At 50.9% G+C, this 27,247-nt stretch overlaps 1 protein-coding gene across 2 annotated transcripts; it reads right to left on the bottom strand.

Moving 5' to 3' along the window:
• Positions 1-16,435: 16,435 nt before the first annotated feature.
• Positions 16,436-26,476, bottom strand: LOC144167816 (neurogenic differentiation factor 1-like). 2 transcript variants are annotated; one of them, XM_077696982.1, is made up of 3 exons: positions 26,375-26,476; positions 22,661-23,079; positions 16,436-18,278 (listed from the first exon to the last, which is right to left on the bottom strand). In XM_077696982.1, the coding sequence occupies exons 2-3, from the start codon at positions 23,027-23,029 to the stop codon at positions 18,051-18,053; spliced, it is 597 nt and encodes a 198-aa protein (XP_077553108.1). In that variant the 5' UTR covers positions 23,030-23,079; positions 26,375-26,476; the 3' UTR covers positions 16,436-18,050. The 2 variants fall into 2 exon arrangements, with proteins under 2 accessions (XP_077553108.1, XP_077553107.1); XM_077696981.1 differs by lacking the exon at positions 26,375-26,476 and having other exon boundaries at positions 22,661-23,276.
• Positions 26,477-27,247: the final 771 nt, after the last annotated feature.

Raw genomic sequence — 27,247 nt, 5'->3', positions numbered from 1 at the left:
GGATATTCAGGTCCGTCGTCGTGAGGCTCGCCCCGGGAAAAACCCCTTAGTCAAGCGCGTCCGTCAGGTGCGAACGACGATGCTCGCACTGTGGTGCACTCCCTGCCCCGTCTTCACACCGAGGTGAGCCCGCTGACGCACATGTAGGTATACACGCGGGGAAACGGCGAATCCAGCCGCCCCCACACCCGATACACAATTAGAGGAAGGGCCGAGGAGAACAGACATGAATCATACATGGGGCTAAGAGCCTTCTTCGGGAACAACGAACTCGTGTTCAACGAACTCCGACGAACGTTAGGTAGGAGGGGTATGCAGCCGCCTTAGCCGCGGTTCGTGCAAACGGACATTACAGCAACGGGTGGAAACATGTGGCCTTCTTATTGGATCCCAATTATGGTTTCTGCGGAACTGGCAACGAGCAAGTAAGCTATAGCGAACAAAGAATATTTCGGAAGCTCCAACGGGTCAACCGTCGGGTAAATGCGCGAGCCGCTCTGCTCCACACCCAGCACCTTTAAACCTGGCTTCACCACTGTACGGAAATGCATTGTTAGGTGTTAGGAAAGCATTTGCTCCGGGGTCAATATACACGGCAGAAGAGTACGAAAGCATGAAGGCCCAAGGAGTTTTTTATTATTAGCATTTTCTTGTGCGTCGAAAGTGTGACAGATCCAGCGTTATGGCAAGGACAGGGGGGGTAAATGCTGTTAATATAAATGCTTCAGTGCCAAGTTTAAAGGAGCCATGAATACAAAGTACAAGTATCTTTTATTCGAAAGATTTTGTGTTTTATACTGCCTCCAGCGCTCTTCCGGCACCAAACGATAGTTTATTCACTAAGAAATTGTTCAATGTATTTTAAAATTTTGATTCTCCCGCCAAATCCTCTGTTTCGTGAGGTCGTCTGCGATGACGTCAGCAAAGCAGGCCTTGAAGTGAACGCGAACGCGGCACTAGGCTTCCAGCGAACTACAGAGCTTTGTTTACCGTCAGTCCTCCCAGAAGGCGCTACCATACCGTGGTTGACATTTGCCCGCCTTTGCTTTGTTTTTGACCGTATTTGCACCTGACTTGTTTTTATTACGGTAGAAAGTACCCGTGTTGTGAAACATGCGGTATACTCGACAACCATGGTCACGTAAGACAATGTCGCTCACGCTAATCTTCCTGTGTCGTGTCAGACAACGCGAAAGCGCCATACTGCTGTGTAGCTATGGCAAGCCATTTGTGCGTTATACCAACAACAGCACGCTCCGGTACTTCAATGTTTACGTGTACTTTCGTAGCTTCCATGCATACCACACCATTGCTACTTCTATAAAATGAATACATGCTTTACATTTAGGCGAAAATATCTCGTGAAGGAAGATTATAAGCCCTCCATAACTTGCATTTGCTTTTGCCGGCGTCTGCCAATCGCAGGGCAGACCGGTATGACATCATAGGTTCTGTTGCGGGAAATGAGCTAGTGACATTGCCGTTTTTCCTCATTGTTATTTGAGCGAAGTTTACGTTAAAAGTGGTGCCACTATGATTCTAACGAGGCAATCTTTCGAAGGAACCAAAGTCGTCACGGACGGTTTTGTCTTCATGGGCTCCTTTAAGCATTTAAAATTTCACCGGCGGCACTATTTCAGGCTAAATTAGAATAAATGGTACTTTATAATGCTTAGCACAGTTTCGCTCGCGTGAATGCTCTGGCATAACTCATTGATCGGGAAACAAAGACGCTGTAACCTGGAATAAGGCCGGTTATTGGAAGATGTTTTATAAGTGCCATCGCAAGAATTACCCACGTGTCGTCACATAAGCCGTGCACGCTACGCTGAAGCACTCAGTTTCAAATGAACTCACACCTTCCCTTCCCAGCTGCTAAGAAACACCGGACGAGTTACTTTTAGACGAGATTTGGACATCTTCTCCTTGGCGAAAAATGACGGTTCGTGAGCGGCACGGGGACGGCAGAATTTGAAATCAAAGCTTTCTATGCCTCACAGGTGGCGTTGAACGCAAAAGCGCACTGCAAGAAAACCAACTTTACACAATTGGAGGACACGTGCTGATGATGATGATGAAACGCGAAGCTTTCTTCGGTAAAAAATGCACCAGAGGAAAGCCAACTTACACAATGGGTTTCTACGAAGGCACATCAAGCGCCTCAAGAAAAAAAAAGAAAGAAAGAAAGAAAAGAACGCTTCGCGTGGTCGGAATCGATTCTGCGTTCCTCTTGTTATGAAGCCGCATGGAGGAAGAAAAATGTTAGGAGGGAGCATGACGTCAGGCGGCCCAGCTTCGGCAAGCCAACCTCCTCTGAAGCCGCTTTCTCCTCTCCTCGGGCTCCTCCCGCGCAATGAATTATGGAAAATCCACCACGCTCAGGCCCGCGGTAGCATTTAGTGGCTCCGGCAAGTCCGGCTGGCTGCCGGTGGAGGTGGAGGCGAGCGCCGTCGCCGAAGGCGCCGTACAAAATTGTTCGCCAGCGTTGCGCTCCAAGCTTCGTATCGTGGAGGTACTGCCGCTGTCGCTGTTCAAAGCAAGGCGAGACTTCGATCGCATTCTTACGAAGCACCCTCACGAGCTGCAAGCCGAATTTCACTTCTGACGTTGGATCGCTCGAACGCGCCGCCGTAAACATTCACAAGCATGGAGCGGCCTACAGCTGCGCGGTGTTTGCCAGGTGTGCTGTGACGATTGCGTTTGGCATTCTGCTGAGTTATCGCGCGTAACGAGTGTCGTGTCGGCGGGGAGGTGGTGAGACTAGCTTTGGTTTCGCTCGCGCGCGCTTTTGCATACGTTCGCCTTTTCGGTGCTCCGGCGTGGTGGTACGTTTTTATCTACTTCAGTGCACTGGAAAACGAAGGGTTCAGAACCCTTATGTTGGGTGTGACCTCGCGTCGCAAGCAGTACGCCGGCTGTTTGGCCGCTGAGGACCGCTCGATCGGTGCGATACGTATATGAAAAAAAAAAAAAAAAAACGAATGCTAGATTACGCCTTGCTGAATTGTGGACTGACTGCGCCTTGGCAATAAATGGCTAAAGAAATGGTTGATCTTTTCAACTTTGCCTGAGCGGTAAAGTTGAAAAGATCATCTCCACTTTTGCTCGCGGCGGCGGCACACAACTCCCCGCAGGCGTGAACTTCGACGGGTCCGAAAGCTCAGTAAACAAAGATGTTTTCTGCCTCTCCCGTCCGACCACTTTGCCCGCACCGCCCGCACGATCAGGCCGCTGCGCGTTTCGGGTTGCAGGCAGAGCTGCGCGCAACGACTCGTCGCCGAAACTCGAATACGCGGACGGCCCGGCAACCAAACGGATAGACGCACGCACGCAGCGTCGGCGAAGGGCCACATGAACTACCGCTTGCCTGTCACGTGAGTGGAACATCTCCCATCAGTCTTTCCTTTTAATTTTTTATGACTAGGCTTCACGATTGTCACGTGACGCTCCCTTCTAAACTTTTCTTTCCTCCATGTGAAGCCGACGTCTGTCCGATCGCGCCATTCCGACACGGTTGAAGTGGTTCGGACTTTGACTTAGGTTGCGTGGTAGAAAGGGTCAAGAAGACAAGGTACAACCGTGTTCGGTTTAAAAAAAAAAGTAGCCTTTGGTGACTCACTCAGCGCCGTTATATCCCCCAAAGACGTTCATCTAACTGAAAAAAAAAAAACGCTAGAAATATAGAAAAACTTTAAAATTTCGCGCTGTGCACACGACGTCAGCACTGGCCTAATAGAGGGAAACACCATAACGTAGCTATCAGTGATTTAGGTGCCCTTTTTTATTGAAGTGATGCGGTCAAACGGACCTTGAGGCACGACCACAATCACACAGTCATGTTTCTCGTCGGCCGCCAATCGCACCAACGAGATCCCATGACGTCATAATTACCTCGCCAGAAAGTGCTTTGGGTGTCACCACTGCTCGATCTGTTTTTTATAGTATCTAAGTTATTTCATTAAAGTTTGCCATAAAATTTCTACCATTGTTAGCAGGATAAAGCGGTATTTTTAACAGGCCATGACGTATCTTGTCTTCATGGTCCTTTTAACTGTCACAGCTACAAAAACGCTGTATTCTAAGAAAATTGAACATCTAATAACATATCTACTGCACTTCCGAAAAACACATCCTGTAACCAGTTTTCATGAATGCGATATATAAGCGAAAAACAAGTGTTTTTTTTTTAACTCCACAGCCCCAATGCCAGGCAAGGCGTCTGCGCGTGAACTGCCATGCCTGCACGCGGACGCATACACGGCTGCAATGTGTGACAGCACAGTGCAGTTTTTAGCAGTCACGCAGGAATTCATTGAAGGTAAAGAGTAACGAGGTTGATGGGGGAGGGGAGAGCAGCAAGAGAGAGAGAGAGAGAGAGAGAGAGAGAGAGAGAGAGAGAGAGAGAGAGAGAGAGAGAGAGAGAGAGAGAGAGAGAGAGAGAGAGAGAGAAGCGAAAACGCCAAAACAATTAAACATAAAAACAAAAAACCTAGGTTGATTTCTCTGTCATAGGAATCGGTAAAACACGAAAGTGAAATGTGCAGCGAAATCTGCAGCTGAGTATGATTCGCGGGTCGGCGGCTTGTCTTGTGGGTGTGCTTGGCGAGCGACGTTCTGCTGACGGGTCGCTCCAGCAAAGGTGTACAGGCGTCATTTATACGACGTCAGCGAAATCTTGGTATATACCGGCATAAAACACTCGCGTTAAAATATAAAGCCCGAAAACGAACCCCAAGTATAACGTACTCTATAGTACTAAAGGTTGCTTCCCCGCAAGCAGACCCTGTGTACAGGGGTGCACCCTTTACAGGCCGCTTGCTCCGTTGTACTGACGTCATTTCCGTGACGAATATGACGTCTCTTAAAAATCCAACTGCGCGCAAATTAACGAGGATGTGAACACACTGAAGACACCACAAGCGCAGATGCGTCAATACCAACTTGCCCAACTTTCGACCCTTTTACAGAATATGACGTCGGTGAAATTTTTGTGTATCCGGGAATAAAACTCTTGTGTGTTAAAAAAGCTTCGAGGGTGCCTTGGCGTATGTTGTTACGGTGGCGGCAGAACAGATGACCCGAACCATGGCTAACGATGATGAGCGATCTATTGACAATATTTTCAAGGCGTGTCCGCGCAGGCTGCACCCTAGCCCCTTCCTCGTCCCCGTCGATGGCGGGCCGTGGCGCCATGGGGCAATATATCCATCTGAGCGTTGCTGTGCACTTGCGAGTAGCGCTTGAACCTGTCCCGTATTGGTATTCCTGGCTCTAAAATCACGTCACCAAGTGTTCACTAACAAGTTCAGCTTCTGTATTTCTGCTCCTCCGCTCACCCTGTGGCATGCACGCAAGCTTGAAAAGGTAAAAAACGCGACTTGGACAACGACAGTAGAGAAGGACGACGGGACAAGCGCTCACTTTCAACTAACATTTATTGAGGCATCGTCTCATATTTATACATGTACCAGGAGCATGCGCACTTTGGAACACTACGTAGAACGAATCAACCAGAGAACATAATCACAGTGACATTTTCAAAAATTCACACTCACTGGCACGCAAAAGAACCGAAGTATCACTGACGCATTTATCACCTTTCTGCTTAATATGGAACGCTTCTAACAGCTCTCTCGCCACGGAATTTTTACTCCTACCGAGAATCCTAATCTGGTCAAACAGAGGTCTGCACTCTTTCAAGGGACTGACAGGCCTACAGTCTTTGCAGTGTGCGGGTAAATGCGCACGCGTATCATTGTTAAGAGAAGAACTATGCTCGCGTGCCCGGTCATTCACACACCTGCCCGTCTGGCCGATGTAGGCCTCCCCGCATAAAAGCGGTATCTCGTAGACTACACCGACGTCACACGCCACAAAGCGCTTGGCATGCTTCTTTTCGCACTTTTTCGGTTTTGGCTTGCCGGAAATTTGCGCGCACAGGCGGCCAAGTTTCTGTGGAGCAGAAAACACCACCGGCACTTGGTACCGTTCTGCCACTTTTTTCAGGTTGTGCGTAACCTTATGTATATAGGGCAGAACAACAGGCTTCACCTTAGGTTGTTCTGGCCGCCTCGCACCTACTTGGCCTTTGGCTTTCCGCAGCAAGGCTTCGGCAACACCCACCAAGACATAGCTTGGGTAGCCGACCGACAGAAGTCTCTTCAATTGAGAGTCAAAGCTCTCTTGAACAGCATGTGCACACGACTTCTTCAGTGCAGATTCTAAAACCAGAGACGCTATGGCCCTTTTGACAGTCTTTGAATGAGATGATGAAAAAGGCAGGAGCTGTTTACGGGCACGCGGGCGATAGACCCAACAAACATGGTCGGAAGAAAATTTAAAATTGATATCCAAAAACTGCAGGGTGTCATCACTTGGAATCTCGTGTGTAAATGCAAGACCTTTCCCATGGCGACTAAAGTTCTCTAAAATCCCTTCTGCGGCTGCAATGTAGTTAAAAGAACACTGTTTTTTTTAAAACCACTAAAAAATCGTCGACATATCTAAAAACACGCAGAACAACATCCTTGTCAAAACTTAAAAGCAAGTCCCGGTCAACACTAGCAAGAAAAATATTGCATAAGACTGGCGCAACGCATGACCCGATACAAATTCCTTGTTTCTGAATGTACGTGCGTCCTTCGAAAGAAACAAATGTTGCGTCCAGATAAAATTCCAACAACCGCATAAAACAATCCACCGACATACCACAAGAATTCTGGAACTTGACCACGCCGTTTACATCGATGCATTGCCTAACAGACGCAAACAGTTCCACGTGCGGGACAGAATAAAATAAATCTTCGACGTCAACCGAAAAGGCAAACCCTACCGTGGCGTCATTCTTAATATAATCTATGACTTCAAGTGAATTTTTGGTGATAAACGGGTCGTCGAGGTTAAGGCTACCAAGATGCCTTTGTAAAAACTGGCTTAAATGCGACTGCCAAGCACCGCGCTCGCTAACAATACACCGGAAGGGCATCTTATCTTTATGTGTCTTAGCAGTGAAAAACACGCTCAAACAATTATTGTTTTTACAACTGGTAATGGCCTTTGCTAGACGGGGCAGCTCAAGTTCCCGACATAATTCCGCAGCCTTTGCTTTCACCTTTAGGGCACTTGCCTTCACGGGTTTGAAGCTCTTTTCTATCGCTTGCCTTGATTTCTCATTGAAAACACCAGACGGCATCGCAACAAACCCACCCTCCTTGTCACTCAGTAGTAGTCGGAGCCCATTGTCATTGAAGTACTGAACCACAGGCTTGGTCTTCAGCTGAGAACACTGCCTTGGCTGCGTAGGAGCAGTCCTACGAAGGCTGTCAACACCGTCTAGGAGACACCGTTCACGGTCTTCGACGCCGGCTTTTCCAGCGATCTGCCTATTGAGGGTCAGCAGCTCATGAGCAGGGATCTTAGGCTCTTGACTAAATTTGGGTCCTCTTCCTAGAACAGACTTGACTCGGTCGGGAAGCTGAACCTGTTCAGTTACTACAGGTGCTGCCTCGCAAACAGGGAACTTTTCCTGTCTCCTTGGGAGTCCTAGCAGCGTGCCCTTCCACAAAAATTCTGTAGCTTCGGAAGCTTGCCGTCGGAGAGAGTGCAAATACCTCTGGGCTGTCCAGTCCTGATGCTGAGCGTGGGTGATCACACGCAACCAGTCGTTGAACATCCGAACTTGGTGCCCAAGCTCTGACCGTAGGATCCTGATGAGACGTTTCACATGGCTGTGGGATGGCTTGACGTAACCAAACAAAGCACATATCTCTGGCGGCACAAGTCCCTTGCGAAGGCAGAACGACAGATAGCGGGAACGGCAGGAGGACACCGCTATAAGACTAACTATCACATGAACTGGTGGTAGAGACGATGCTGAACACAAAACAGGGCCCCTTGTAGAAGAAAGGAACTTCATTAAACAAATCTGTTGGGCAAGTTGGTGCATTATGCTTGAAAAGGTAAAAAACGCGACTTGGACAACGACAGTAGAGAAGGACGACGGGACAAGCGCTCACTTTCAACTAACATTTATTGAGGCATCGTCTCATATTTATACATGTACCAGGAGCATGCGCACTTTGGAACACTACGTAGAACGAATCAACCAGAGAACATAATCACAGTGACATTTTCAAAAATTCACACTCACTGGCACGCAAAAGAACCGAAGTATCACTGACGCATTTATCACCTTTCTGCTTAATATGGAACGCTTCTAACAGCTCTCTCGCCACGGAATTTTTACTCCTACCGAGAATTTAGATAGAGAGCTGTTAGAAGCGTTCCATATTAAGCAGAAAGGTGATAAATGCGTCAGTGATACTTCGGTTCTTTTGCGTGCCAGTGAGTGTGAATTTTTGAAAATGTCACTGTGATTATGTTCTCTGGTTGATTCGTTCTACGTAGTGTTCCAAAGTGCGCATGCTCCTGGTACATGTATAAATATGAGACGATGCCTCAATAAATGTTAGTTGAAAGTGAGCGCTTGTCCCGTCGTCCTTCTCTACTGTCGTTGTCCAAGTCGCGTTTTTTACCTTTTCAAGCATAATGCACCAACTTGCCCAACAGATTTGTTTAATGAAGTTCCTTTCTTCTACAAGGGGCCCTGTTTTGTGTTCAGCATCGTCTCTACCACCAGTTCATGTGATAGTTAGTCTTATAGCGGTGTCCTCCTGCCGTTCCCGCTATCTGTCGTTCTGCCTTCGCAAGGGACTTGTGCCGCCAGAGATATGTGCTTTGTTTGGTTACGTCAAGCCATCCCACAGCCATGTGAAACGTCTCATCAGGATCCTACGGTCAGAGCTTGGGCACCAAGTTCGGATGTTCAACGACTGGTTGCGTGTGATCACCCACGCTCAGCATCAGGACTGGACAGCCCAGAGGTATTTGCACTCTCTCCGACGGCAAGCTTCCGAAGCTACAGAATTTTTGTGGAAGGGCACGCTGCTAGGACTCCCAAGGAGACAGGAAAAGTTTCCTGTTTGCGAGGCAGCACCTGTAGTAACTGAACAGGTTCAGCTTCCCGACCGAGTCAAGTCTGTTCTAGGAAGAGGACCCAAATTTAGTCAAGAGCCTAAGATCCCTGCTCATGAGCTGCTGACCCTCAATAGGCAGATCGCTGGAAAAGCCGGCGTCGAAGACCGTGAACGGTGTCTCCTAGACGGTGTTGACAGCCTTCGTAGGACTGCTCCTACGCAGCCAAGGCAGTGTTCTCAGCTGAAGACCAAGCCTGTGGTTCAGTACTTCAATGACAATGGGCTCCGACTACTACTGAGTGACAAGGAGGGTGGGTTTGTTGCGATGCCGTCTGGTGTTTTCAATGAGAAATCAAGGCAAGCGATAGAAAAGAGCTTCAAACCCGTGAAGGCAAGTGCCCTAAAGGTGAAAGCAAAGGCTGCGGAATTATGTCGGGAACTTGAGCTGCCCCGTCTAGCAAAGGCCATTACCAGTTGTAAAAACAATAATTGTTTGAGCGTGTTTTTCACTGCTAAGACACATAAAGATAAGATGCCCTTCCGGTGTATTGTTAGCGAGCGCGGTGCTTGGCAGTCGCATTTAAGCCAGTTTTTACAAAGGCATCTTGGTAGCCTTAACCTCGACGACCCGTTTATCACCAAAAATTCACTTGAAGTCATAGATTATATTAAGAATGACGCCACGGTAGGGTTTGCCTTTTCGGTTGACGTCGAAGATTTATTTTATTCTGTCCCGCACGTGGAACTGTTTGCGTCTGTTAGGCAATGCATCGATGTAAACGGCGTGGTCAAGTTCCAGAATTCTTGTGGTATGTCGGTGGATTGTTTTATGCGGTTGTTGGAATTTTATCTGGACGCAACATTTGTTTCTTTCGAAGGACGCACGTACATTCAGAAACAAGGAATTTGTATCGGGTCATGCGTTGCGCCAGTCTTATGCAATATTTTTCTTGCTAGTGTTGACCGGGACTTGCTTTTAAGTTTTGACAAGGATGTTGTTCTGCGTGTTTTTAGATATGTCGACGATTTTTTAGTGGTTTTAAAAAAACAGTGTTCTTTTAACTACATTGCAGCCGCAGAAGGGATTTTAGAGAACTTTAGTCGCCATGGGAAAGGTCTTGCATTTACACACGAGATTCCAAGTGATGACACCCTGCAGTTTTTGGATATCAATTTTAAATTTTCTTCCGACCATGTTTGTTGGGTCTATCGCCCGCGTGCCCGTAAACAGCTCCTGCCTTTTTCATCATCTCATTCAAAGACTGTCAAAAGGGCCATAGCGTCTCTGGTTTTAGAATCTGCACTGAAGAAGTCGTGTGCACATGCTGTTCAAGAGAGCTTTGACTCTCAATTGAAGAGACTTCTGTCGGTCGGCTACCCAAGCTATGTCTTGGTGGGTGTTGCCGAAGCCTTGCTGCGGAAAGCCAAAGGCCAAGTAGGTGCGAGGCGGCCAGAACAACCTAAGGTGAAGCCTGTTGTTCTGCCCTATATACATAAGGTTACGCACAACCTGAAAAAAGTGGCAGAACGGTACCAAGTGCCGGTGGTGTTTTCTGCTCCACAGAAACTTGGCCGCCTGTGCGCGCAAATTTCCGGCAAGCCAAAACCGAAAAAGTGCGAAAAGAAGCATGCCAAGCGCTTTGTGGCGTGTGACGTCGGTGTAGTCTACGAGATACCGCTTTTATGCGGGGAGGCCTACATCGGCCAGACGGGCAGGTGTGTGAATGACCGGGCACGCGAGCATAGTTCTTCTCTTAACAATGATACGCGTGCGCATTTACCCGCACACTGCAAAGACTGTAGGCCTGTCAGTCCCTTGAAAGAGTGCAGACCTCTGTTTGACCAGATTAGGATTCTCGGTAGGAGTAAAAATTCCGTGGCGAGAGAGCTGTTAGAAGCGTTCCATATTAAGCAGAAAGGTGATAAATGCGTCAGTGATACTTCGGTTCTTTTGCGTGCCAGTGAGTGGAAATTTTTGAAAATGTCACTGTGATTATGTTCTCTGGTTGATTCGTTCTACGTAGTGTTCCAAAGTGCGCATGCTCCTGGTACATGTATAAATATGAGACGATGCCTCAATAAATGTTAGTTGAAAGTGAGCGCTTGTCCCGTCGTCCTTCTCTACTGTCGTTGTCCAAGTCGCGTTTTTTACCTTTTCAAGCATAATGCACCAACTTGCCCAACAGATTTGTTTAATGCACGCAAGCTTCTGTGTGAATGCGCGCTCGGGGCGCCACTGGAAGAGCACGGCCAGAAGGCGACCGCTCCGCGTTTTGCTCACGTTTGTCGGCGAAAACTGGTCCGGGCAACTCGGCTCGGGGGCTAACGGTCGCCAGTGGGCGACGGAGGGCGGAGCGAGTTCGGTGCGGACTTTGGCAAGGACGAGGAACGGTCGCGGTACGAGGACGCTCTGCTGACCCTCGGCGGCGCATGTCCCCCGGCGCGCTGCCGACGGAGCCGGCTCGGCCGCGTGGGCTTGCCCAGCTGGCCGCCTGAGTCATCCCAGTCAGTGAGCGCCTTGGGCGTGTCCCGAGAGGCGACGAAATCCGGCTGCGTGCGTGAGGGGGCACGTTCATTCAGGCGCCGGAGAGCATCTCACGTGGGCGCAGTACCGCATCTCACGGTCGGCAAGGTGCTTCGTTCCGCTCGGCGGTGTCAGAACGAAACGGCCTAGTTGTCCGCCCCTTACTATATGGGAGAAAAAATAGGGCGAAGGTTTGAATGCAAAAGCTTGCCGAGCTTAGCTGTGGCGAAGCGGCTGGCAGAAAGCCGTTTTTGCTGCAGCCACTACTTCAAATTCAAATTCAAATTCAAATTCAAATTCAAATTGGTTGTATAACGGCTAATTCATAGACCTAGATCAGATAATTGTGTTAAGAGCAGTAGTATTGTAGTATGCATCTACTGCATCTCCCGCAACTACAATTGTGCCATAGGCAACACACAGATGCTGCTCAGCGCCGTCGGAGCGAACGCGCAGTGAACACGCAGAGTGCGAAGTGAACCCAAGTTTGTCAAGAGCTAGCTCGGCTTTTGCGCCGACAGCGCCCACGGAACGCGAGCTTAATCTCTCCCTCTATCCACCACCTCAACCCTCCTCCTTCCGTTGGTAGGAACGAGCGATTAGACGCTTCCACTGCGCAGCCGCACGAAGCGCTGTCTCAGCGCTGGCTAAGCTTGATGGTCAGACTGATGGAACGAAGCATTTTGTGGCTTTGTAAACTATATAGTTAGTGCAAGTTGTTTTATGGAATTACTGGCATTGTACCTTCGCTCGACCTTCGTTAACTTCGGCGGTGACTGCTTCATTCAGAAGCAGGGATTGTGCATAGCCTGAACTGACATTGGTAGGAAGCGTTGGAGGACAGCTCCGTAGTGAAGATCTTCCGGCTCGTAAACGACTTCTTGGTGATCCGCAGGGCCCCGAGTGACGGCGCAACAGCAGTAAATCATCTGTTCACAGCCTTCGCCTGTGTCCTTCGGGAATTGGTCCTCCCCAGGGAGCTGCCAGTTGATAGCCAGCTGAGGTTTGTGGACCTGAGGCTGTGGATCAGTGAGGAGCATGTGAGTTGGGGATACGCGCCATGAAACCAGAAGGCACTGCTGCCGCACTCCACGGCCCAGTTTAAGCTCGTAAAACGCCGGGTGCATCCACAGCGGTTTTGAAGTACTTCTTGTTCAGGTCGTGCCAACACCAAATAGAGCGGCCGGGTTCCGGAACCAAGTGCAACGCCTACTGATGTCTGGGTACCCTGAGGACCTCATCCGTATATCCTGCCCAACAAGTCGCCGACAGAAGAGAGGGTAGGGTCATTCCCAAGGCACCCGAGGAATATAGGACAACGACGGCTATCCCCTATTCATGGCGTCGTGCACAATCTAAAATTTAGTGCCCTTACACTGTGGGGAGAAGGATGACCTGCAAAGCAGCACGCCCTCCACGGAGTGCACGAAAAAAAAACACGTTTGTTTGTAATTTACGACTGAGCACACTTCCTAGCCAATCACCTGAATGAAATTTGGAACAGACCCGAGCTTTATCCTAGCGGACAAACGTAGAGCTGTCTCTTTCCCTCCGTAGAAAAGAGACAGCTCTTTCCTACGTAGGCATCTTACTGTCATCTTACTGACATCGTAGGCATCTTACTGTCATCTTACTGTCATGTAGGCATCTTACTGTTTGTGTAACGCGCCCACCCTATCGACTCTACCACAGATGACAGCGGACCGGTCGCATTGGGCTGTTTGACGGCCAAGTTGAAGGGTATGAAACCTAGTCAGGGTATGAAAACTATATTTGCGCGTGCCTGCCCTTCCCCCCTACCACCCTCCTCTCCCAACCCGTGCACGCATAAACCTGCAACCAGCCATGAGCGGGTGCTCAGAAGTGAAAGATACTGTTAAACATGTCACTCTGAAATCCCTTTAAGCTGAACGAGTGATATTGACCCACATCGGCGTTCCAAGCGGGCCAGTTGCTGTTCATCCGGGAGGGATTCACAGCTACACGACCAGCTGGAACTTCAGGCGGCAACGGCGGCGGCAGCGGCTTTCGGTGGTTTTCGCGCCAATTCACGCTTCTGTTCAGGCTGACGCTTCTTAAGTTTCCGCTCTTCGTCCTCCAAGCCAGCGACATGCGTCGATCCCATAGCGAGTTAACACCTCGAGGGCTTCGACCTCTATACTAGTGGACACACACGTGGGTGTCCCTTCCGCTGCCCAGTCGTAGGCATCTTATTGTCTGTGCAACGCACCAACCCAGACCCAAACCGCTCGATTGCGGAGGACAGCTGACTGGGCGCATTGAGCCACGAGAGTGCCACGTTTAAATCTCCCACCGCCCCAACGGGTATGTCATCGGTTCCGACATTAAGCCCTGCTGCGCGTGCATGTCCCCTCCATTCACCCCAACCCCTGCACGCCTAAACCGGCAACGGGGGATAGGCGCCTAATTAAGCGTGAAATACACTGGCAAATGGAGACAGAAAGACTTCATATGCGACCAAAATAAGATCTATTATTATTCCTCGACCAGAAGAACTATGACCAGCTGGTCAACGAGGGCCACCGACGCGACAGTGTTGCTCGGAATGGCTTCCAAGCTAAAGAAGAATTATTTGCTCACGCCGGCGTTCCAACGGGGCAAGTTGCTTTCAACCGGCAGTGGTGCGCAGCTAGTGGGCGAGGTGGAATTTGAAGCGGCAACGGCCGCGGCTACATTATCGGCGGCGGCGGTGGCGGCGGCATATTCCGGCGTCTTTACACCCATTCGCGCTGGTGTTGATTCTCCGCAATCGTCTGCGCTGTCAGCCAACTGCGCAACTTGCGAAAGAAGCATCAGTGGTGGCGAGGCCAATAATCGTTGTGATGACTGTTGTAAAAGAGGGCTCGGCGGTGGCAGGGAGGAGCCCCAGAGCGGCGCTGCTTCACCGGAATGAAAACGGGGGGAGGGGGAGACATACACTGCTTCGCAGTAAAAAGGATTGTGGAGCGTTCGGGTATGCGTGTTGTGTGTTCTGCCGGCAGCCTTTGCAAGAGGTGAACTCGGAGGAGTCAAGCCGCGATGTTTGTAACAAGGGACACACAAAGCGTTTCATGGCGTGCACGACCGAAGCAGTGTGCGAGATTCCCCTGTCTTGTGGCAGCTCGTATATAGAACAAACAGGACGATGCGTGAATGATCGGCTTCACCAGCACGCGAACGTCATCAAATCCGCTACTGACAGCAACATTGCCACACATGTTTCTTTGTGCGCGAACGAGCCCCCGTGTGAGCCCTTGTTTGAGCAGTGTCATGTCAAGCGCTACGGTGACCAAAGAACACGCAATGCACAAGCGACGTGGCGCATGCGTCAGCAAGCCGTCAGTGCCAGGACTTGTTGGCCACGGAGATAGTAAATCTGCGTTCATTTTGTGTTCTTTCAGCATTTTCTTATACTGCCTGAGCACCCTAAAATTCATTCGTTTGTTTTCCAGCGCTTGTGTCCGTTTCTTTCTTGTCTTCTGTACCGTTTCTGTGCGCTGTTCTTCGCCATGATTGTGAACCAACTAGCCAGTCTTCACACGTTAGTATAGTTATACGAGTTTTCGCTCTAATAAAACATCCGTAACCAACATTTATTAACAGAATACAAGCGGCAGGCTGGAGTGAACTGCGAGTTGGACATGTTGGCATAGATTCATTGTAGTTAATGCACTGCAAAGTCGAAGATCACTTTTGCCCAACTGAATGCGTCCAGCACGACCGCAGCTTTCAATAGGCACACGCAAGCATTTAAAGGGGGAAAATGTCACAAGTGTGAGGTTAAGAGTTCGTGTTCGACAAACTCTATAGTTGCTTAGGTTTAATTTTTAACGTAAAGGAAACCATTATGCCCTCGAGTCGATTAACAGTGCACGGGCCTGCTTTTCTGCTACCCGAGCGCGAGCGTCTGTGTGTGTGCGTGCCCGCGTGTGTCTGCGGTAAGCCCTCGTTATAAAGTTCCTGGAACAAGTAACCGTCTTCGTTATAGGTTATACAGTCGAACACGGATATATCGAACTCCAAGGGGATCGCGAAATAGTTCGATATATGAAAAATTCGATATAACAAATATGGGCTCTGAGACCTCACCTATGGCAGACGATCACTTACCGATCGTCGCATTCAAGAATAACAACTAATGCCGCACTCACGACGCAACAGGACGCTTTATTTCGGTCAAAAAAAAATCGCTGATCTTGGCATGCTTCTTCATCCTGGAAATAAAATTGAAGACGCTGGTCTCGATCTTCTCGAGGCTGCACAACTAGAAAATTTCAGCAGTACGCTGCGCCTTCGCACACCATGCACAACACGCACGCACAAGAAGAACAGCGCGCACGCACGCACAAGAACTTTAAAGATAACAATTCCAAGGCTCTCTGAACGGACTCCAACAAAGCGCTCGCGATGGTCATCTCCGAGAGAAATAGTGATCTCCGAAAGGTGCGGGACAACTCGCCAAACAGCAGAAACAGCAGCAACATGTAAAAGAAGAAGGAGGCCGCCAGCACCTTCGCTCCCCCTTCCCTTTCCCGCGACGACATCGGGGGAAGACAGACCCAGAGAGAGAGGAAAAAAAACTTTTTCGGCACGCCGGGGAACGTACGCAGCCGCAAAAAAAAAAAAAAAAAAGGACGTGCGCAGTCGGGGCATCCCTACCTCGCACTGTCACATTTTCCGAGCGTTCGGGCTTGTGTGCCTAGAGAGATTTAGCATACTGGGCTCCGTCAGCTAACGTTCCGGTAGGGGGGATTAGTTCCGCGAACCTGCCTTCGCCATGCCCGCACATTCCTCCACATGCTCCTCAACCTCAATCGGGGGTGCAGCGACCACCGAAGAGCACCTCCCAGCTCGCGCGGCGTTCGATATACCCAATGTCGCGAAAAATACGGTTCGATATAAACGTACGAATTCCTATACTTTTACACAGCATTTTCAAGGGGATAATTTATGAGTTCGATATAGACAATAATTCGATATACCCGTGTTCGATATATCCGTGTTCGACTGTACTAGGTTACATAAGCGATTGATTGATTGTAGGGTTTAACGCGCCGACGCAACGCAGGCGATGAGGCGCGCCGTAGTGGAGGGCTCCGGATTAATTTCGACCAGCTGGGGATCTTTAACGTGTGCCGAAATCTCGTACACACGGGCGTTTTTGCCTTTCGCCTCCATCAGAAAAGCGGCTGCCGCGGCCGGGAATCGAACCCGAGTCCTCGGGCTCAGCAGCGCAACGCCTTAGCTACTGAGCCACCGTGGCGGATACTACTAGGTTACATAGGCGGAGCTTGAATTGAAGCCTGAAATCAGGACCTGGACCTAGGTCCTGCGTACAATAAAATCTCTCTCTCTCTCTCTCTCTCTCTCTCTCTCTCTCTCTCTCTCTCTCTCTCTCTCTCTCTCTCTCTCTCTCTCTCTCTCTCTCTCTCTCTCTCTCTCTCTCTCTCTCTCTCGCGCGCGCGCGCGCGCGCGCGCCGCTTTTGATGCACTATGGGGACAATGAAACACTCGGAAAAAAGCGATTTCTTTATAGCGAGGCTTCGCTGTATACATGCGAATTTTTGAATGTATGTGCTTCATGCTGCGACGTAGATGAGTGCTACGAATTCGGACCACTCGGGGAACTTTAACGTGCGCCGAAATCTCGACGCTCAGGCCTTCTCGTTCGCCCCTTCCCTCCACGCTCACACACACGGGCGCACATCCCCGATCACATCTGCATCGCAGAGTCAAATGGCACAATTCACGGCCAGATTTCATTTCATTTAATGCAAGAATCTGCGATGATTAAAATGCACTGAAATATCTCAGCCGGATGTTATGCGTGCATCTAAGTAGTCACATGGTTATTACAATTTTTATTCGTGGAGGTGATATGGTGCTAGCATATATACATCAGATTAAAGGTTATTTTGTTGGCCGTGCGGACGCACGGCGAATGTTTACACCTGAAAGGAAAGAAAAGGAGCTGCGTGTCGTGCTGTCAGTTACTTTCAAAAACGTAATTCAGACACTACCCATGCCAATGCTCCGCGTGCAAGGGACCAGCATTTATACAGATCACCGATAACTCTGCGCGTTAGTGACGTCGACGGAAACTGACAGCGTGACTGGGATGCATAAAGATGAGAGAAACAGACAACAGTCGTACTGTTTGATTTTTTTTTTGCGCGTGTGCGTGCGCGTGTGTTTGCTGTCGCGTTCTTGCAAGCAGCATGGGCTACAGCCTCGAGCTAAGCGCCCTAACCGGCCAAAGGATGAATGTTGAGGCTGGACAGTTCCCCAATATAATCCTCACCTAGCAAAATTAGCAATATCGCATGGAATAGTTATTGTGACGTCAGAATACCGCGGCAATAAGTGAACTGTAGTGCGTTTAGTATTACTGAGCGTCACAGGCTGTAGCAGTGGGTGCGGACCAAGTCGTGACCATGCGTGCATGGGTGCGTAGGAAGCAGCAGGGCTGCAGGGTCGGGCGGTAGCCCAGATGCTCGGTACATCGAGCTCGTCACAGGGTCCTTCGCTAAAGCGGCCGGCCATCAGGCGGCCTACGGAGTCGCGCATGGCGTGCCGGGGGGCCGTTGAACCAGCGCGGCGTCCGGCGGCTGTTCGTAGGCGTCCGCCACGGCGGCGGAGCGGCACTCCGGGGGCGCCTGCGGAGGCGTCGCGCCAGAAACCCAGGGCGCCGTCGTCGCCGGCAGACAATCGTGGCTGACCGGCGTCGCCAGCGCTCGCGGGCTCAGCCGCAGCTGCCCGGCGATAAGGTTTGTCGTCGCCTGCGGAGAGGAAAAAACGTCGGTTCATCACGCGCCGCAGTCGTGCGCAAGAGGACAGCGTATGCGCGTAATTTATATGGCAGAAATCGTTACCCTTGCAGACTGTTCCAGTGGGAAGGTCGCTCACAAACCACTAGCCTTCGGCTTGAGAACGAAACGCGAAGGGTGCATTATATTGTCGCTCCCAGATATGCATAACAGACTATGCCTCTCTCCACTAGCGGGCAGTGAGGCAGCTGACTGCTTATCACCATCTGACGGCCTGCAGTCAAAAACGACTACACAACATTCTTTTTCTGGAGTTGCCCACAAAGCTTAGCCGCCTTTGCCATCTGCTCTTACTACGATGATCAACCATTTTGCAGTGCCAATGGGAGGATTGTGTAGGGTGCGCCCGCTGCATCCAAAACCTCATTTTTTTTACTGCAAGGCTGTATATGTCACCCCCCCCCCCCCCTCCCCAGTTTTCAATCCGGTGAAGGCGGTTTACTCGGCGCCGCTTTGAGGCTCCTCTTCGCCACCACTGACCCCCCCCCCCCCCCCCTTCACAACGGTTATCACAAAGGTTATTCCCCTCGCAACCATCGATGCCTCTTTTACAAGTTGCGCAGTCGTTGGACAGCGGCCGTAGCGCCGTTTATGCGTGGCCGGTTTATGCGAGCCCAAGTTGGGAGTGGAGCGAAGGAGGGGGGGGGGGGGGGGGGGGGGGGGGGGGGGGGCATGAACGCGCAGCTATAGGTGCCGTGCCCTTGCTTGTGACAGGTCCGTTGTGGTGGCAGGAGGCTTAAGCGTGGACGTCGAACGGCCCAATGCGAGCTGTCCGGTGTAGAGCAGTGCACGGGCCCGGGCCGGCCCGAAAGCCCGAGCCCGGCCCGGCCTGTGGGCCGGGCTCGGGCCGGGTAGCACGCATTTTCTCGGGCTCGGGCCGGGTTCGGGCTTGAACCAAAATTTTGTCGGGCCGTGTCGGTCCGATCCGACCCGGGCAGTTCCTGAGGCCGGGATATCCTGTGCCGCAAATTCTAAACTGTTTGCAAGAGAAAGTTTTCTTGTTGATATTTCAGGTAAAGTGAAAACAAAAAAATGAAGTGCTAATTCACTACCACGCCGTTAAAAGATATGATAAAAAGACTACTGCACTTAGAAAGCCGTCACATCAATAAAAGTAACGTCTGGGTCCCATCAGCTTAGTGGGAGAGAACGGGCCAGAAAACGAGGGCACTCCAGCCACAGACTACAACATGATTGTATTTTCTCTCTCCTTTTCAAACTAAAACAAACAGAACAAACGTGACCTGGATTTCGCAGCGTGTGCAGAGTTTGAATAACCAATTTCCTAAGCAGATTCCATAATTTTTTCGCGCAAAATTTTTTTTAGAGCCATGAATAAAGGCAAGAAAGAACAGAAGCGCAGATAAAATCATGCTGCCAACGTAACTAGAGAGAAAGACAAAATCAACTGGTGAAACCGGATGCATCGTCTGATCAAATTTCAGCAAGGAATAGAAGAAGAAAGGTGCAATATCTGTTGAAGAGTTGCAATAATAAAGAAATCTACTTATTCGGAATCATTTTAGGTATCCTCGGGTGTGTCTTGATTTCGAAGAATGGCAAATGAAGTGGCAAATGAAGTTACACGACTACCGAAAATACAGCTTCTAAGTAAGGATAAGTTGTACAAAGTTCGGTCCATATTTAAAGGAAATTTAAATCTAAAGTAGTTGTATTCGCTTTGTGTTTAGCTTTTTAGGTTAACAGCAAACTTCTTCTAGTTCATGTTAACACCCTGTCGGACTAGGGATGATATTTAACAAGACTCTGGCGGGCTCGGGCCGGGCTCGGGCTCAGATGTTAAAAATTCGTTGGGCTCAGGCCGGGCTCGGGCTCAATTTTTATAAATTTCTCGGACCCGGGCCGGGCCCGGGCCGGGTCTCTATCGGGCCGGGTCGGGCCGGGCCTAGAAATTGCGGCCCGTGCACTGCTCTAGCCGGTGTATTCAGTGGTGGAGCGATTTTGGGTCGGTGTGTTACACGGATAATAAAATGCGTACGACGCGAGAGTGAAACACACAGCCCCAAGTGTGTCCGATAGAATAAAGCTCGGGTCATTCGAAGTATCATTCAGCTAATTGGCTAGGAAGTATGCTCAAGCGCGAGTTAGAAACAAACGCGCTTTATTTCGTGCTGTCCCTAGACCGCGTCTAGCTTCGCAGGTCATCCTTTTCCACAGAGTGGGAGGGCAGCAATTTTTTTTTTCTATTTCGAAAGCGTTACTAAGAACGCAGAGCAAGGTGACCTCACGTAACGGGTGCGTTCGTCACACGCCCACGCAGCGCCCACGGCGCTTCTCTAGCATGAGGAGCGGGTGATTAAGACTTTTGTGAGGGGGAGAAAACTGCTCCGCTCCTTTTTCTGCTTGACCAGAGCATCCCGGTAGCCAAAAGGGACGCTGGTGGTCCAAGCATCCGACCCACGCCGCCGATCGTTTCTTCTTGCCGTTCCTCGGAGAGACGCGTGCCTTCGTTTAGGCCTGGCACGTTGTGCAAGAAAAGAAAATTGGCCCGCTCACCCCAAAACCCCGGTACCGCCACTCCCCTGCCCATCACCGCCGAGACGGAAGTGCTCCCCTCCATCTACCAACGTTTCGAAATCGCCCCAACGGAACTCAACAAGATAAATCGCCTAATCAGCCGAAACTATTCACCGCACCACTGAAGCCCTCAGCCCGTGAATCAGCATTCTCGAGAACGCTTCCTCCCAGTCCTTTTCTACATCCACAAGTTAAGAAAGTTAAACTATCCCCCTCACAAAAGCCGCAGTCTGCCGGCAGACCCTTAGTTGTACATTTACCAGTGGGACTCCTCCAAGTAGGAAAAAAAAGCGCAACTAAGCCATTACATTGCACACCAGCCCCCCAATGTTACTGCGCTGCAAGAAAATGCCGAAACCCGAGCTTTGCGATTAATTCTGCTGCACGTAAGACGCACGACATCGATCAGCCATGCTAGTGGCCCGGCGTATTAGCCCGCAACAACAGTCCACCACATCCGACATCGCCCACACCTTCCTAGAAATTCTCTCTCTATATATACACGCAAATCTTCCGAGTGTCTACATCCTAAACGTCTATAACCTGCCACTCACCCCCCGAAGACCGTTGATCATTTTATTCACGATGCAAGCTGAAGGTCCTAGCACAACCCCCTCACCCTCCTAGAGGATTTCACAGTGCCCCATCACTCGTTGGGTACCACCTTGCCTCCAAAAAGGGTACAGCCCTCCTCTGCGACACACAAAATCATTCCCTCATCGCTCCTACCGACTTAGAACCAGTGTCTGTAGGGATACAAATTCCGGCCTCAGCCCAGACCGTCCCCACCTAATGCACACCATCGGAAGCGATCCCTGTAAATCGAGAAATACTCAACCTTCATTCGGCCCGCCGAATCGGGCAAGTCCACATTACGAACTGGGCACCCTTACGCAGAGATACAATCCTTCCCCCATCGAAGAAAACTCCGAAGCGTGGACAGAAGCCCTGGAAAACGTGGCCCGAGAGCATATCAGCACGTTCCTCTTAGTCGACAAGGACACCGCGGCCGACTTCCACCTAGCTACTTCACTCCTCTGGACTGCCCGCCACTGGCCAGTGAATCGTGGAAGGACAAGCACAAACGGCCCCTCATAAAACAAACTGCTGATATTGCCCTACAGGCAGCCACCTAGTTCAAGCATTCGAAAATTAAAACTGGCGAAGCTGTTGCAATGAACTCCAAGGCATGCTCAGCAACAAATGAACTTGGCATATCCTCAGGAAGCTCTTCGGGCACAAACTCCCTCGAAGGCTTGGGCAACACCAGATCCAACGCCTTGTTCATAATAACTCAGTCCCTCTGCGGGAACTGATTCAATTCGCACCCACCTCATTGGACACCCCTTCAGCTTATCCACTCCTACCTGGTCAGGAAAACGCTGGAACCCCTAATGACACCACTCGATGCTCCATTCACTCTCACAGAACTGCAACAAGCACTAAGTCCGCATCACACGCAACGCGACCCTTGGCCGACACACGATGACAAACAAATTAACCCGCAACCTGGGCGACGAGTCCCAAGCGACCCTGCTCACTCTCTTCAGCCACCACTGGAAACACGGCACCATGTGGCGCCACTCTGACAGTACCCTGATCCCCACGCCTCACAAGCCCCAAACAACAACCAACCTACGCTCAACATCGCTGACCGCGTGCCTGTGCAAGCCCTTCGAGCATCAAGTGCGCCACTGCCTGACCCCCTACCCGGTAAACCATGACCTTTTCCCCCATACCTTGTCCGGTGTCCCCAAGCACCGTAGCAGCACATGCGCATAGAAAAGGGCGCTGACCTGCGAGAGGCCTCTGGCAAGGTGTCGGGCGAACACGGTGGTCTCCATGGGCCTTCCCAGGCGCAGCGTCTCGGCAAGGGCGCCGATGTAGTTCTTGGCCAGTCGCAGGGTCTCGATCTTGGACAGCCGAGGCCCCTGGTGGCGACTGCCGCTGGCGGCGGGAGCAACTGCAGGCAGGGGCACCCGGTTGCGCAGCGTGTCCAGGGCCGCGTTGAGTCCGTGCATGCGCTGGCGCTCGCGCGCATTGGCCTTGTGGCGCCGCTGGCGGAACTTTGTCAGGCGTGGTGAGGACGAGTCACACGGAGACGACGACGAAGGCGTGCAGGGGACGGCGGCGTACGGCGGGCTAGGCGCCGGGCACTTGCGCATGTCGCACGGTATGGACCGCAGGCGAGTGCCCCAGACTTCGCCTCTTGGTGCTGGGCAAAGAAAGCGCGTGCTAAGCAGGACGTAAGCTGGCGGCTCCTGGGTCATTGCTTGCCGTTCATAGCCCCTCAGCCATAACAGATGCAAGCTTCGTACGCGACTTCACAAACGTTGTATGGCGGGTTCTTCGTCGTGTTATCGCCCCGATCCACGTCATCGGGTACCACTGACACTCGCGTGGTATTGATAGCATTGCGGTTTTACCGCGTTGAAAACTCGCTCTTATCTGTTTCAGGTACCCTTCCCCTGGTTGAGCGGCCACAAAAAGCAGACCCTGCGCCATCCCGGTGCACATGTGCGCAAGAAGGACAGGAACGGAACAAAACCCACATTACAAAGGCGTAATTGCTAGTCTATTAGACCACCATGGAACCGGTATAGGGTTCCTTGATGGACTAGTTGGTGGCAAGTTAGGAAAGTGTGACCAGAGTGTGTGGGGAGACGGTGTCGAATGCATTTCCTCGACAAGGAGAACTTCTGGACTCTCTGGGGCAGAAATGTTCTGCATTTGACACTGCGTCCGCTCTGCTACACCCGAGTTGCTCAAAGCAAGAAGGGCGGATCGTGTCTCGCCTACTGCTATAATTTATCCACGATGTTGTATTTGCGAGAAGATGGCAGCGTGACTGTGTTCCCTGCCAAGTAATGAGGGCGCTGAGGCGGCGAAACAGCGCGCAAATTCTGCAAGGCTGATACGGACCAGGGTGTCCGAAACAGCAGCAACGACATTAGCCCAAAAGACAAAACGTAGCTGCGCATCCAGCGACGCTGTCAGGCTAAATAAGAATCAATTGCAAATCCTACCTTGCTCCCTTCTGCTCCTTCACTCCGTTTCTCGTCTGTTCTGTTCCTATATTTCTTGTAGCTTTGCGCGGCGCGGTTAATGCTAAAATCACTTCTGTCTCTTTCACGCAACTTGCTATGCTGACCCTGTGTATATGTCACGGTAAGTATAGACTTTTCTGGTCCGTAGGGCAATGAATAAATCAGAATACTAAGGAAAGTTGCATCGAAATAATCGCCAAAAAGTTCGCGCGTGGTTTGCGCACTCAATGACACGCGAACAAATGACAACCTTCTTTTCCTTTCTCCAGTATAACTCACTCGCACAGAATGACGAGCCAAGCGTTTGTTAGTCATGTTTCCGAACTGGCTTTTTTTTTCCTTCGGCTAATTTCTCCCATGCATTATGCATCCTTCTTTCCACTGCTTGTTGGGCTGACCTAGGTTTTTTTTCAAGGCGCTTAGTGAGGCGTCAGTTTTCTGACCAATAAGTCATTACACATTGATTGCATCCCTTTCTTTTCAGGAATAGATGCACCGTTGCTGTCCATTATTTTAATGTGCTTGCCGAACGTCCCCTAGCTCATATCAATATTACGCCGGGTTTCTTCTTCGGGATTGGGATCAGCACAGACGAGCTCTACCTCTTCAAGTATTTAATTACCTACGCTGAAGGTAAGGTTCTCCGCGTGTCTGCTTAAGCGATGGAAAGAGGGATGAGAGGAGTAGCGCTCAGCATAGGCGTGCGCACAGGGGGGGGGGGGAAGGGGGGGCGGCCGCCTCCCCTAATCATCTGAAGGGGAGCGCCAAATTTGCTCCATACCTTGCCGATGTAACACATGAAATTAAAAATTTCTGCTCAGAAATATTTTGTGTGTTGCAATTCCATAGCATTGAAATAAAAATTTTACGAACATCCCTCTTCGCACTGCGTTCGGACCGCTAGGCCTTCAGTGAGAAGAGGTCGGGAGTTGATGTAAGGAGGGGGAAGGAGGAAGGGGGGGGGGGGCGCAGCGCTTAGGCTTTGCCCCCCCCTAATCGAGAACTCTGCGCACGCCTATGGCGCTCAGGGATAGGAAACGGGCATCCCATATTACGGAAACAATTCGGGTGGAAGGCCTCCCAGCACAAATTAAAAGGAACAAGTGGACGTGGGCTCCGGAGAACGGACAACCGATGGTGGGTGTCGAGGGACGGACCTAGGAGTGGAGGAAGGTCAGTCAATCGACGGGGGGATAGAATCGGAAAATTCGGAGGCAAAAGAGAGAATGTATTGGGGCATCGTAAGACAGGAACGGTTGGGGGAACGTGGGAGATGTCTTGCAGTGGACACAAATGGGCTGCTGCTGCTGCTTCTGATTGCACGTCCCCGGAACGAATGCGTACGTCAAATTGCGATGGCGAGAAGCGCAGTTGCGGGAAGTTTGTCTACATACAAGCGCCATTAGTTTTATCACTACTATATTGACGCGACAGAATTAATGAGCTGGTGTCACAGAATAGCTTGGGTCCGTGTTGGAGCGTGAAAATCGTGATTGGACGATAGGATCGCGAGAAATGCAAATCACATAGTGGAGCGGGAAATTTCAGTTCCGTTACGGGAAGAGTTTCTATCCGTTCCCTGAGCAAAGCCAGCCCTTAGTCACTGGTATTTAATCGGCAGTGGATTTACGGCCTGTTATTAGCTGTATGTAGTAAGCTTTGTAGTAATGGACGTGACATACTGGATAGCCTCTATGAGCAATTTGCGCGGTACAACAGAAAGAAGTTTTATAGTAAATGCGTGCGTTTCAAACAAGGATGTGCTGCGGAGCACAAGGTTACAGGTTTGATTACATGCCACGCATAAATAAAGTTGTTTCTCTTTCTGCCGCGCAGACCCTATTTCCGATGAAGCAGATTTTCGTGAGCTCCCGTTCGCACAAGATTGCAGCGCGCGTTAAATACCTTCTTTCCCTGGAGCGTAATCCGAAGCGCGACTCAGGTGTAGACGCCGTCAAAGGAGTTTTGCTCACAGAGATTTCAAGAGCGTGAACCATCTGAATAATACCCGCCGCGGTAGCTCAGTGATTAAGGCGCTGTGCTGCTGATCACGAGGACGCGGGTTCGATTCCCGGCCGCGGCGGCCGGTTTTCTGATGGAGGCGAAAAGCAAAAACGCCCGTGTGTATGAGATTTAGGTGCACGTTAAAGATCCCCAGAAGGTCAAAATTAACCCGGAGCCCTCCCCTACGGCGCGCCTCATCGCCTTTGTTGCATTGGCGCATTAAACCCTACAATCAATCAATCAATCAATCTGAAGAACCTTAGAGAAGTATTTTTTCCCCTTATCACTGCTTTTTTGATGACTGTGAAGAATCGGGCGCGTATAAGATCAAAACGAGCGCGGTAATTTGCTTACAGATGTCCTCTATAACACTGGCCGTGGATGCTGAGGGAAACAGTGTTGTGGCCAATATTCGGCAGCAGTGCGAACGCGAGCACAAGTCGGGACATTGAAACTCACCTTTGACGCGCAGCTCCCGGGCGAGCCAGGAGCGTGCCAGATTGCGCACCCCGGTTCCCGCTATCCCCTCGAATGTTCCAGGGGGCGTCCAGAGGTCGGACTTCTCTCAAGTGCGCACTGCGGCACTTCAGTTCTCACGCTCACCTTTATAGGCCGCTTATCAGTGTCTCGGACACCCGAGCCATGGCAACACCGCCTTCCCCAGGTCCCCCTTTCCCTCTCGCCTTTATTTCCTTTCTCCCCACGAAGAGAAACAACTGCGGCGGGCGGCCATGTTTCCTGGCATCCTCCAATGAGGATACCCGCGCCTGTGTACGTTGCCACGAGCGTTGTACCCCGAGCGGGCTCGCATCACGCAAAAGTAATTACTTGCGAGGCGATACCTGGAATATGCGGGAAAATTTGGTGCTTCGGGCGCCGTCCAGGGAGAGGCGTTTGTTATTTCGCAGCGCACGGCGGCGGCCTGAAGCGCGGCCCGGAGGTGGCGGAGCATCGCGCTGTTTACCTTGGCGCGCGTCTTCGGCGCACCAGCGCACGACTGATCTCTGTGGAGTTTAATGGGCGAAGATTGGTAATTGGAGGCGATGCAGCGTAATAGCGCGCCGTGGGCCTCCTATCTGGCCAGGATGGAGCCTGCGCTTTCGCAGGCCTGGCACAATCGATAGAGATAGCGCGCGCGGGGCCGTTCGTCTTCTCTGGCGCGCGGCGGCCGCGCCGCAGGATGCCGCGAGAGCCGCGGAATTAATGCGCCCCCGCTCCGAAGCCGATCTCTAGCCGGGGCCTTCGCTTGTGGGGAAAGGCGCCTGGGTTATGCAAATGCCGCCCCCTCTTCTCTTGGCGCGGAGCGAACGCGCCTTCTTTGCCGTTTTTCGC

The sequence above is a fragment of the Haemaphysalis longicornis genome, unplaced genomic scaffold (genome assembly GCF_048455015.1).
Source record: "Haemaphysalis longicornis isolate Haplotype H1 unplaced genomic scaffold, Haemaphysalis longicornis Haplotype H1 scaffold_2, whole genome shotgun sequence".
Lineage (NCBI taxonomy): Eukaryota > Metazoa > Arthropoda > Arachnida > Ixodida > Ixodidae > Haemaphysalis > Haemaphysalis longicornis.
This window is presented reverse-complemented; position numbering and strand designations above follow the sequence as displayed.

Excerpts from the sequence above, each read along its gene's own strand:
- LOC144167816 (XM_077696981.1), bottom strand. The coding sequence starts at position 23,134 with ATGACCCAGGAGCCGCCAGCTTACGTCCTGCTTAGCACGCGCTTTCTT. Across the intron at positions 18,279-22,660 it reads TTGCCAGAGGCCTCTCGCAG|GCGACGACAAACCTTATCGC; the intron begins GTCAGCGCCCTT and ends TCCTCTCCGCAG.